Source organism: Varanus komodoensis, unplaced genomic scaffold, assembly GCF_004798865.1.
Source record: "Varanus komodoensis strain SLA01 unplaced genomic scaffold, ASM479886v1 scaffold105, whole genome shotgun sequence".
NCBI classification, from domain to species: domain Eukaryota; kingdom Metazoa; phylum Chordata; class Lepidosauria; order Squamata; family Varanidae; genus Varanus; species Varanus komodoensis.
The window spans coordinates 138499-150414 of record NW_025335297.1 but is presented as its reverse complement, the minus strand read 5'-3'; the positions used below and the strand labels follow the sequence as shown (position 1 = coordinate 150414).

The 11916-nt window shown below is 45.6% G+C and overlaps 1 protein-coding gene across 2 annotated transcripts; it reads left to right on the top strand.

Moving 5' to 3' along the window:
* Positions 1–596: 596 nt before the first annotated feature.
* Positions 597–11889, top strand: LOC123017913. Of its 2 annotated transcripts, none has more exons than XR_006413687.1 (7): positions 597–751; positions 4770–5090; positions 6338–6685; positions 7802–7916; positions 8603–8655; positions 10228–10551; positions 11228–11889. XR_006413687.1 is itself a non-coding variant. In XM_044419570.1 (7 exons), the coding sequence occupies exons 1-7, from the start codon at positions 676–678 to the stop codon at positions 11339–11341; spliced, it is 1095 nt and encodes a 364-aa protein (XP_044275505.1). In that variant the 5' UTR covers positions 597–675; the 3' UTR covers positions 11342–11889. The 2 variants fall into 2 exon arrangements, 1 of the variants encoding a protein (XP_044275505.1); XM_044419570.1 differs by having other exon boundaries at positions 10484–10551.
* The last annotated feature ends 27 nt before the right edge of the window (positions 11890–11916 follow it).

Below are 11916 nucleotides of genomic sequence, written 5' to 3'. Positions count from 1 at the left end.
AACAAAAATTACCCAGAAGATCAATGTCTTTAAGCAATGTTGCCTTATAATTACATATCACATATTGGGATCATATTATGAATGAAGAAGGACTATGAAGATGCGATACCTGAAGACTCTCTGAGTTGATAATAGCATGAAGAATGTGTCTTACTGGACATGTGCTTTATGTGAGTAAACAATGTCCTGCTAAGATAGCGATTAACTGGATACCACTAGATAGTCGGAGGAGGAGAGGAAGACCAAAAAAGACCTGGTGTCAAACATTCCAGAATGACCTAAGAAGTATCAGCCTTGAATGGAAGGCTAAAGAAATGACTGCTGCGTATCGAACACTTTGGAAGACGCTTGTAGCCCGATGTGCTTCGCACAGGACGTAAAGAAGAAGCTATGTATACAGAGGCATACATACAGTCTCTGGTGTTCTGTGTTCTTTCTGTTACTTGCATTTCCGTAAAATTTAAAAACAAGATGAAATGAACCTCATGATGGGACCCGTGGAGTCCAGGGAGATCTATCTCCTTGTTCTATTTCCGCAGTGCAGGGCTCTGTGGTTTTCCTCTTGCTGCATCCTTGCCAGTTCCTCCTCCGAACTACCAGTGAGTCGCGCTGAGTGAAGGAGGCCAGGTCCAGCGTCCCCGCGCTCCTGTTCCAAGGACTCCTGCCTCGCTGCCCATGAAGTCTCTCCTCTCCTTCCTGCTCCCCATGGCTGCTCTGGCTGCTGCAGAGCTGGGCGTTCCAGAGGAAGAAGGTAAGCAGCAAACAGGCCTGTTCTGCAAGGAAACTTTGAGAACAAGGAACTTGGGTAGCCAGAAAAGGTTTCACTATATTTGCATCAGGACTGGATGCAATGGTCAGAGCGGCCGTCCCCTACCTGAGGACCTCCGGATGGCTTGGAATACAACTCCCAGGAGTTCCTGCCCATTGGCCCTGCTGGTTGTGGCTGATGGGAGGTGAAGTTCAAAACACCTGGAGGGTACCGAGCAGGGGAAGGCTGGGTTAGAATATCAGATAAGGATTTGAAAGATCCAGGTGTGAGTTTTCATTCAGCCCTAAAGCTCACTGGATGATCGTGAATCAGTCACTCACCCTCCCTTAGCTTAACCTACCTCACAGGATTGTTGTGAGGTGGAAAGACCTGTGGACGCCACCATGAGCTTGGAGGAAAGGCAGGATAAACTTCAATAAAATAAATAAGTTACAGTGCAATCCTGCACAGGGTTCAGACTCGGCCCAGTGCTCTTTGACATTTTTATTAATGATTTCGATGAGGAGATGAGGCACAAAATTGGATAGGATAGCTAATATCCTGGAAGACAGAAACAAATTTCAGAGTCATCTAGATAGGTTGGAGTGCTGGGCTGAAAACAGCAGAATGAAATATGATATGGACAAATGCCGAGTTCTGGATCTAGGAAAAAGAAACCACGTGTGCAGTTAGTTTTTTGTTTTTTGTAAGCCACCCAGAGACTCTGGTATTGGATGGCATACTGTATAAAAACTTTAAATAGATAGATAGAAAGATAAATGATAGATAAATGGGGCACATTTGGCCCAACAGTGCTGGACCAAGGACCTCAGAATTGTTGCAGGTCACGAGCTGGATCAGAGTCCACAATGTGATGCGGCTGCAAAAGGGGGAAACGCTAGTTTGGGTGCCAAGCTTCAGGCTCCACACAGGCATCGGAAGCTCAGGTGGTCCACTGACATTGCTTGGTGCAGCCTCCTCACACAGCTCCTGGTGAGGCTGGCCCTGCGTGGTCCGGAGGAGGTGGTGGCCAAAGGAGAATCTCACATTGCCGGGCTGGTTTGGATTGTGCTGCCCCGGTGGGCATACCGTGCACCAAATTCACCATGCCCAAAGAGAACGCAACACCTCCCAACTCCATGCTGGGCAAAGCTTGGACTGTCAACTTGTGCACCCCAAGATGCTGCTCGAACTGGTGAAGCTTGTGGTTGCCAAGACGAGTCAAGATCTGCTGCAGCTCAGTCCTGGTACCTGTTTCCAGGGTCTCTGCACAATGCAGGATCTCTCAGAGCCACCCGTTAAAGAACTGCAAAAACGTCTCCGGTGTGTCAGCCTTCCACTGGCAAGGCGAACACTCAAACAGTGCCCCCCCCCCCCCGTTTGCATTGGTTCATCATCGGAGGATGCTCTGGGTTGGGCTTCAACAAACCACAAGGTGGTCTGGCTCGGTAGCAAAACATCAAAACTAATGGAGTTCCATCTCCTTTTGGCTTGTATTCTGATTCATCCCAAGGACTCAGTTTTCCTAAATATTAATAGCCCTGGCATCTGGGGCAATCTTCCCCAATCTTCCCTCCAGATGTTTTTGGCCACAACTCCTTCGTCTGTGACTAGTGGCCTTGTCGGCGGAGGCTGATAGATGTGGTAGTTTGGAGCAGTTGGTGGAACCTGAGCTGGGAAAAGATGGCCTGAAGTATGAGGTGGACAATTTCAGGAGATGGAGGGGCCATTCCCTGCCTCCTCCTGGGTGCAGGCCTCCCCCACACAGTGCCAAAAACATCAACAACAATGACAACAATAATAGGCACCTGTAGAAGCCATGAAACACTTAAACAGCCAGTGAGCAGTTGGAAAGTCCCCTCTAGATGACGTCTGTCTGTCTGTCTGTCTGTCTGTCTGTCTGTTTCAAATTGTAGGACCAAGGGCCTGCATGACCCACTCCCAGCCTAGAGGGTTGTAATATTAGGCAATTACGCTAGCTGAGTTCTTTTTCCCCCAGTTTCATCTGTTTCTTTAAAAGCGAGGCAGAAACAAGCCAAAAGGTACACAGTTGTGCTGGCAATCATAACCAGCCCCAGAAAGCTTCCCAGGGACCATGCTGGTTGCAGGCAGACAGTGCTAACCATGCGCGTGTTAAAGAAGATGCTGCTGACGTAAGTGGGCGCTGGAGGCAGTTTCTCTGAAGGTTTGTCCAGAAGGTCAGTAGGCCCTTCTCCACTTGCATCAGCAGCCCTGGCTGTTCATGGTGCCCCCCTGGAAAGGTGTCACCGGGGGCGGGTGCTGTGTAAGGAGCAGAGCTAAGTCCTGGTTGTGGTTTGGCACTCTGCCCAGCAGGCAGAAAGATCAGCTCTTTGCTTCCAGATGAAGGAATGCTAGAGGCAACAGTCATAGCTGTCCATGGATCCCTGCCTCCATCCTCCCCAGGCTCTGAAACTTCCACTGTCTCTCCGTTATCTTAATATACTTTCATCCCAGCCAAATTTACAGCTTTTAATTCCATCAGATGTTCCCTGAAAACATTCTAGCAGCTTTGTTCCCTGGCTAGTTGGAACACTTTTATTAATGACTTGGACAAAGAGGTACAGGAAATGAGGATCAGATTTGCAGATGACACAAAACTGGGAGGCATAGCAAATACTCTGGAGGACAGAAACAAAATTCAAAGTGCTCTTGATAGGCTGGAGCACTGGGCTGAAAGCAACTGAATGAAATTCAACAGGAGCAAATGCCAAGTTCTGCACCAAGAAAAAGGCAACAAATGCACTGTCACAAGATAGGGAATTCTTGGCTCAACGGTACCACAAATGAAGGATCCTGGAAAAGCAGAATATGAGCCAGCAATGTGACATGGCTGCAAAAAAAGCAAATGCTGTTTAGGCCTGTATTAATAGAAGTATAACTTTCAGATCACATGATGTGCTGGCTCCCCTCTGTTTGGCCCTGTGATGAGAGATTGAAAGAACTGGGCATGCTTAGCCTGGAGAAGACTGACAGCATATTTGATAGCACTTTTCAAATACTTGAAAGACTTTTACATGCAGGAGGGTCAGGTTCTCTTCTCAATCATCCCAGAGTGCTGGACACGAAATACTGGGCCCAAGATACAGGAGGCCAGATTCCGGCTGGACATCAGGAAGAGCTTCCTGGCTGTGAGGGCAGTACAACTTATGGAGGCTGTGGGCTCCCTCACACGGGAGGCCTTCAAGAAGCATTTGGGCAACCAGCTCTCAGGGATGCTTTAAGAGTAGGACTGAGTGGCCTTGTAGGCCTCTTGCGACTCGGCTCTGATATCCCCGCCTTGAGGCCATGTATGAATGCTCTGTGCCTATGCAGCTGCACCAAAGGCTGCTGTTAGAATCTCTTTCCCATATAAATAGACCTATAATGGCTTTGCTCTCCCCAGTATTTCAGCCGTCAGTGGTACCTTATGGGTAACACATTTTTGGGTGCGATCCTATGCAGGGTCCCACAGCACCCAGCATGCTCCAGCCAGCCATGAGTGTGCCCTTCTTGTCCAATGCGCTTCCACAACTAACATGTGTTAAGATGCTTGAATTTGCTTCCAGAAATGTCCCTCAGTTTCTCTTTTGCACATTCTTGCTGTTGGGCATGGAATATTTGAGGACTGTCCATGCAATATTAGCTTGGGCATTCAATTATCTTTGCTTTCAGGATTTGGTATTTTAAAATATTTGACAGTAGGCATGGAATAATGTTCACTGTTTGTTTAAAAGAGACTTGCAGTGGTATTCCTGTTAAGAACACTGGGCAGATATCACCTTGTCAGGTTTCATATGTGAGAACTTGAAAACCCACATTGATCAACCTTCGAGGTAAAAAGTCACTTCCAGTGTCTGAGGCTTGCATCTGCAGCTTTGCTTATAAGTAGTGGCCCCGCATCCAGAAGCAGAGGCCTCTCAAACCTGCTGCAAACAGGTTCGGGATCTTCCATGCAACATCTTCTATGAGGTAAGGAATAATAAAGAATGGGTGGGCAATGATTCTGTGGTTCTTGTTTCAGCAAGGATACATGGGACGGCTTCGGAGGTCCATGTCCCATGCAATCTGAAAGGAGTCATGCTGACCTGGTACTGGATTCCATTGTACCCCAGGTGTGCTGACATCAAGGGGAATGAGAAGAAGACCATTTGCTCGTTGATTTCTAATCAAACACATAAGGACCCAAAAAACAGATTTGAGATGAGATCCGAAGTGAAGCTGCAAGAAGGAAACAGCAGGGCCACCCTTATCCTCAGAGCCCTCTACATGAACGACTCTGGCGATTTCTACTGCTCCAACAGCAAGAAGGATTCACCAAGGGTCACAGTCACTGTGAAATCTGGTAAAAATAAAATAAAGGGAGAATAAAACTAGGGTTGGAGCTTGGTAGCAAGTCTTTTCAATGCCAGGTTCTTCCCCAACAGTATTCTGGGGTCAAATGTCATTTGTAGGAATGACAGCACTTCACTGTCAGATGTATAACCCAAATGAACTTTGATGTACATCATGGTTAGACTTGAGGTAGGGTTAACACTCGGCTAGGATGTCATTGACCTGGCCAGTGTCTGATTCCTGGCCAAACAGATGTTGAAAGTACTGCAGTTGTTCTTCTGGAGGCTGTATAGAGTTCTTTGAGGTTGTGCATGCATACTCTGGGAAAATATTTTCTCTGTAACAGGAAGGCTCCCATGGTTGCTCAATGTGAATTTGATGCTTTGTAAGTCTGGGGACAGAATGCCATTTCAGCCAGTGACTATGGGCTTTTCTACATAAGGCATTTATCTTATGCTCATCATCCCCTACTAATGAGCTGATTATGGGTTCTTTAGACACCTGTCTAAAGTTTCACCTGTGTGTCTGAGGAGAGGGATTTGTTTAGAGCAGGGAAAACATGGTAGATAGTTGTAAAAGTGAAAGCAACATTGGAACACTATTTGCATATTTGTGCTATTTTGGCACAACATAGCGCCATCTAGAGGTTATGTAACAGAAAAGCAAAAAAGGAAATGTCTTAATGTAGGGTTGAATCTCAATTCTGTGACAAAACTGAAAGTTGATGCAGCCTATTGATATCCTCCACTAGAGAAGCTGTATCACTACACACAGTATGGTAAATCTCCAAAGGTGAATATTTTATGTGAAGAAGTACTTCTTTGTGTCTGCCACACTATCCTGAACCTATTGCCAATCAATTTCCTTGTTCGATCCAGAGTTGCAGTAATATGGAAGAGAAAATGTCCTATTACTTCCCTACACTGTTCCATGAGTCTATAAGCCTTTGTTGCTGTCACATCTCCCTATGAGAACAAGACAATCAAAATGTCTTGCAGTGTAGGGCAGCAGTGACTTGAGCCTCAGTAGAGAAGATGCTTCAGAGTTCTAGGACCACCACCAGAAGAATAGACCGTACTCTGATCTGTGATTCCACCTATGTCCCGTCCCTTAGCCAAGATGCATTTGGACATATTTTAGCCCACCATTTCTGGAAATGGGATTCTGTGGGAGGAGACTTTCCCTTGGATGGATTCTCTGTCCTTGGGAAGGAAACCTGGGTAGAATATCAGATTAAAAACTAAATGTTTCTGACAGGTAATCAAAATGGGATTCTTGTGGAGTATTTCAAGTGTACGCGGCATAAGTATTGGCAAGCCAACCTAACCTGTAACTCCTGTGAATACAAGAGAGATGCTGAAGTTCATCAAGATGGTGCCATTAAGTGGACCTTAAATGGCCAGCCTGCTCCTAGTACAATATTAACCCAGAAGTCAAGGAATATCGTTCAAGTAAGATTAAACCCTAAACATTCATATGGACTCTGGAAATGCAGTGATCCGGTGTGCCCAAGACAATCTGATGGCTACTGTTTAGAAAACGATCCAAAAACTTTAGAGGGATGTGTGAATAAAGAGACTTCCATGTTTACGCCGTCCCCACCAGGTGAGTGTCTGTTGCAGAACCCTACGGACATCAGAGCTGTCAGCTGGATTGAGCTCGGTTGGGCTAGGTTCATATTCACTGGCATATCCCAAGCTTACAACTTGATTATTCTGCTGTTGATGACTGGCAGCTGAACGGGCAGACGGACTCCCCCAAAGGGCCTGGCCTCTGGGACCTTGTTAGGTGATTTGAAAGAGCCACTGCTAATTCACCCGTGACAGCTCGTTCACGACATCAGATCCCCACCTGAGGAAGCATGCATCTCTGAACCAGCCATCAAATGATCAGGGATTATGTTTCGTTTGTATTTATTTTGGCAGGGCTCTGGCACTTTTCCCAAGATCAGCAACAGGCAGGATGTAACAGGAGCAATTTCTTCAAGCCGAGCTTGATAGGTGGGGGAGAGAGCTGGGGGGGGGGGAAGGGAAGGGAGTAGTGCAGAAAAAGGGATGGGAAGAGGGAAACATTTTTTTGGCGTGGGGGGTTGAGGAGAAATCTAAAATTGCTGAGCCTATGGGCTTTACACTAAGCATTGGAGGTACAGTATGGACCTATGTCTCTTTTGCAAGTTTGTTCTTATCGTAATTGCTCCATCTCCATTAGTGGTGATGGAGCTGCAACTGGCAGCCCAGAGGAGTGACCGCTCCTCAGCAGTATTTCTGCTCGAACGTCTCTGCAGCCAACTGTCCCATCATCCCTGATGCATTGATGGGGGTGATGGGGAGGAAGAGGGCCTCCTTCACTGGCCAGTGTGCAGCGAGTCTTGGGAGCAGTGCAGAAGCGGTACGGCAGCAAGTAGGAATGCCGTTATGTTTCTCCTGCACAGCTTCCAGAAACAAACAAACCAACAAAGTCATTGACCCCATCTGAGCACAAACTATTCCGTTTAAAGCATTTCCAAGCGCTGGGATTCCTCAAGGCCGTAGAAAGGACCCCTGCTTTCCTCCCCAGCACGATCAGCCCAAATCTATGGCTCTTTTCTAAACACATTGGGGGTTCCCTTATATAAAGTTGCTATTCCCTTTTGCCTTCTGCGCAGGGGGGGTGCTTGTCTTTCCATGTTGTTTGCAAACTTGTTTGCAAACCCTCACTTTCTTTCTCTCTCTGAAAGCACAGAAAAGACAAGCTTTGACTCATACGTGATTGGGGGTGCCTGTAGCGGACTCCTGGTCCTCCTCTTGGTGGGCGCTGTTTTTGTCGTCTGCAGAAAGCGTCAGTCACGCAGCCTCAGGTACTGAACTGAGGGTGGGGTTCCAGGCTGTGAAATGCCTTGACTCAATTTGGGGAAGGATTTGATGAGCTTCCCAGCGGGAGGCATTTATTGTGCACTTGTGATTCCTCACTCGGGGTAGTTTGGTGGTGCTTTTTATGATATTGTAATCTTCTAGGGTCTCTTCTGTTCACGTGCAACAATTTTAGCACTTTTTTTTCCTAACAAGGAAAATGTGATATTACCTGGAAATGGTGATATGGAATCCTGAGTATTTGCACAATTTTGCTACACCACAGCGCCACCTAATGGTGGTGCAATGGAACACACAGAATAGCAACGTATGTCTCAACTTGGAAGTGAAGCTCAGTGAGTGGACATGGTCAAGTCCTTCTCTTGCAACTCAGCCTAAGTGGGTTTTCCCTCCTCTGTGCTTCTGTGGTGCTAAAAGCAGGCCATGTTTGCTCGAAGGCACAGGAAAGTTGTTGGGTGGGGAGAAGAGGGACAACCAGTGGGTTGCACTAGATGTCTTCCGAAGTCCATTCAGACTCAAAACCCCTGTGTTCCCATTGTGCCTTATATTAAAGCTTCTGGCACCCTTATTAAATTCCTGCTGCGGTGCAGCACAATATTTCTCTTATTTGAATGAACTTTGTGTGAACTTTATGAAAAGCAGTTTCATAGATGTCATTCTTTATGCTTTCAAGCTCCAGTGAGACAACAAAGGAACCGGAAATACAAGGGACAAAACACTCAGCTGGTGAGTATTTAGTCTTCTGGAAGTCTAATAAATATGATGTCCTTTTCTTCAGCAAGGAGCCCATGGACACAATAAAAATAAAGTAAATGTAGCACCAGTATAGCATTGAATGTTTTGTGTTCTTTCTATTCATGTTATATAATGTTTACATATGTTTATATAGATGTTTATAAAAATGAAAACTGAACATGATATTCTTTGTTTCATTGGAGTATTTACATATTTCTCTTTAATCAAAATGTCAGGGCAGTTTACAGTAGGAACATAAAATTGCTGCTGAGGCTGGGTAGTCATTTAATTTTTATTCTGTTCTGCTCCAAAGTCGTCTTAGGTCTTGCAAGTCTATTTGCTGTTGGGCAGCTCAAATTTTGCAAAGTTTAATATATTATACCGCCCAATAGCCAAATGGCTCTCTTGGCAGTTTGCAAGGTTAAAAGGCCACAAAAACAAGGAAACAGAACAAACACTATCACAATAAAACAATAAAACAGTGGGCCAGTATAAAGACAACAGTGACAACATACCCAATCAAATCAATCAAGTTGGCACATAAGCACAGGCATGGTATCTAATAAAAACAATATTAAAAGTTAACTATTAAAATTCCTGGTAAATAAAAAGGTTTTCACCTGGTATTAGTATTAATGAGCACAGAAATTATTATTATTATTATTAGAACATTTCTATGCCGCCCCTTGCCAAAGCCTCGGGGCGGCTTACAACACAATACAATACAATACAATACAATACAATACAATACAATACAAAACAAAACAATATAAAAATAACAATATAAAATCAAAATTAATAATATAAAATAAATAAAACATATAAACGATATAAAAGAAGTTATAAAAGAAAAGTTATAAAAGAAAAGAAAAGAAGTCGCCCTGGCCAGATAAAATGGCCGGGATTCATTTGTAAGTGACTCTCATTTGATCTAATAGCTTAGCTTCTGCAAGACAGAGATAACGTGAGGCCACGAGAAAAACCATGCTGGATCCGACGAGTGGGCCATCCAGTCCAGCGCTCTGTTCACCCAGTGGCAAGCTGGCTGCTCCCAGCATCCCTGTCTGCCCAGCCCCTCAGCACCTGGTGTGCAACTGGCATGCTGCCTCTGGTAAAGCCGGAAGCACATGGCCAGCAAGCCTAGTAGCCAGAGGCTGAGCCGAACTGCTTTCCTAAGGCTTTGTTCTGATCCAAGCATTTTAACTGCCAGTTAGGAAACTTTTGACTAAGGTGAAACTTAACAAAGCGCAATGAAGTCAGGACATCCGATTGCTAGACATCAAAGTGAGCAAGGGCAAGTATGCTGTGTACAATGGATACGGCTCTCCGTTTTCAGAAATGATACCTCAAAACGCTTTTGTCTCTAGGGTAGGGAGAGGCAACTGGCAGCCGAGGAGCTAAGCCCAGCCCTCAAAGGGGGCTATATTTGCTTGGAGCAAGAGGGAAGAACAGCTGTGGTCACGGGGCGCCAGCAATTCACTTCGAGGGGGACCTGGGATGGGGCTGGTGACTCCCATGGCAGTGGGTTCCCTCATCCATGACAACGTTTCTCTTCAGCTTTAGGGGAGATCTCTATGAGGTGAACCTATTTCAAGAACGGACGGGTTCAGAACCATGACTAACTCCCATAAAGCTCGAATAAAAGCTGCAATGGATAAGGAGCCCCACTGAGTAGGCGTCACCAGCCTCTCCTGCCAGCACCTGCTCGGTGGGATCCTCCCTGTAAACATAGTTGCTGACTATGGTGGTAGCAGGTGCAGTAAAACTTGCTCAGCAGAGCTCGTTCTATCACATTTCTGATGCCCTTTTTAAATCTTAGTCCCAGAAGGATCTCCAGAGAGAAGAAACAGGGAGGCAAGAACAGTGGTTGATCACAGCTCCACCGAGGTAAAGTCAAATCGCACAGTTTCTACCCTCTCCTGATTTGTTCAGTTTCTCTCTTTGTTAAAAAAGAAACCTCTGTTCCACCTTTCAAACCATCATATTCTTTTCAAGACATTTAATGAGCAGCTAAAAATGTTTTTAAAATAACACCGATGCCTAAACCTAACCACCCCCCTCTGTGTGTGTGTAATCTCTGTAGAAAAATTTGGCATCAAAATTCAACCTCAGTCTAGCAGTGGGCAGATCTGCCAGTCCTGCACCCTTCCACATCTAAAAGTTTCAAATCTCAAGTTTTTTCTGCCCCACTTATGAATACATTTCAGAGTTTTATTACATTCGTATAAAAATACCCTTGAACAAAATTCTTGCCCAACCCTAATTCAGTCCTGTGTTAAGGATGCTTTTTAAAAGATGCAGTCCTGATTTTTCTTAGATAGAAAGAGGCGTTCCAGTGCCCAGAACTTCCTAAACAGCTGTTGGAACCCTGGAAGTTGTACAACTTTTTCTGCCTAAACACACATAAGCTAACTGTGTAAATTGCCCTCATTTAAGGCAGTGACTTCAAGTAAAACTAAAATCCAATAATTGGTAGTGAGTGTAGGAGCCCCTGGAATAAGCCTTTCCCACTCTCTTTGGTTACATCGTGTGCTTTTTCTTTTTTTCCTTCCAATACATCCAGGGGGGATCGGAAGGAATCCAGTATTCCACATTACAGTTCATGGAAACTGGTGGGGTTGAGATCCATATGGATAAGGACACTGTCACATATGAGGAATTGTGCAGCTGCGACTGATTGGGACCACTGGCCCACTCGCCTTGTTCGTCACCTCACTGAACATGGCAAGAAGAAACCTTTTCTGCAGAGAGCTTATGACGGATTCCTTCCGGCAGTTTAGAGCACATGGCTGCCTGGGGAGTGCTGGACTTGTAGGATCTGTTTCTGACTAAGATGCATATGGTTGTGTCATTAATTGCTTAAGATGCCAGGGCACCTGCTATTGCAACAGTCCAAGGAAATGTTAGCCTGTGGGCAGCCTATAGGGGGAAGGATGACTTGGCAGCAGCGAACCTTGGCGGGGGGAGAGAAGGCAGAAAAATGGCGGAAAAGATGCTGTGCTTCTTCCTTTACCACATGCCTGCACAGACCAGTCGCTGAGGAGCTTGGCCTCGTGGAGCCCCTGTACCCATCATGCTCGAGGGGTGCTGTGGACAGCTGACCTGACCCCCGTCTGAATGGAGTGCTGGACTGGATGGACCACTGGTCTGATCCAGCATGGTTTTTCTTATGTTCTGAGTCTGGAAAGAAATTTTCTCTCTTTGGAATACAAAACATGGAACGTGTGTATTGTTGTGATATTTCTTGTATTC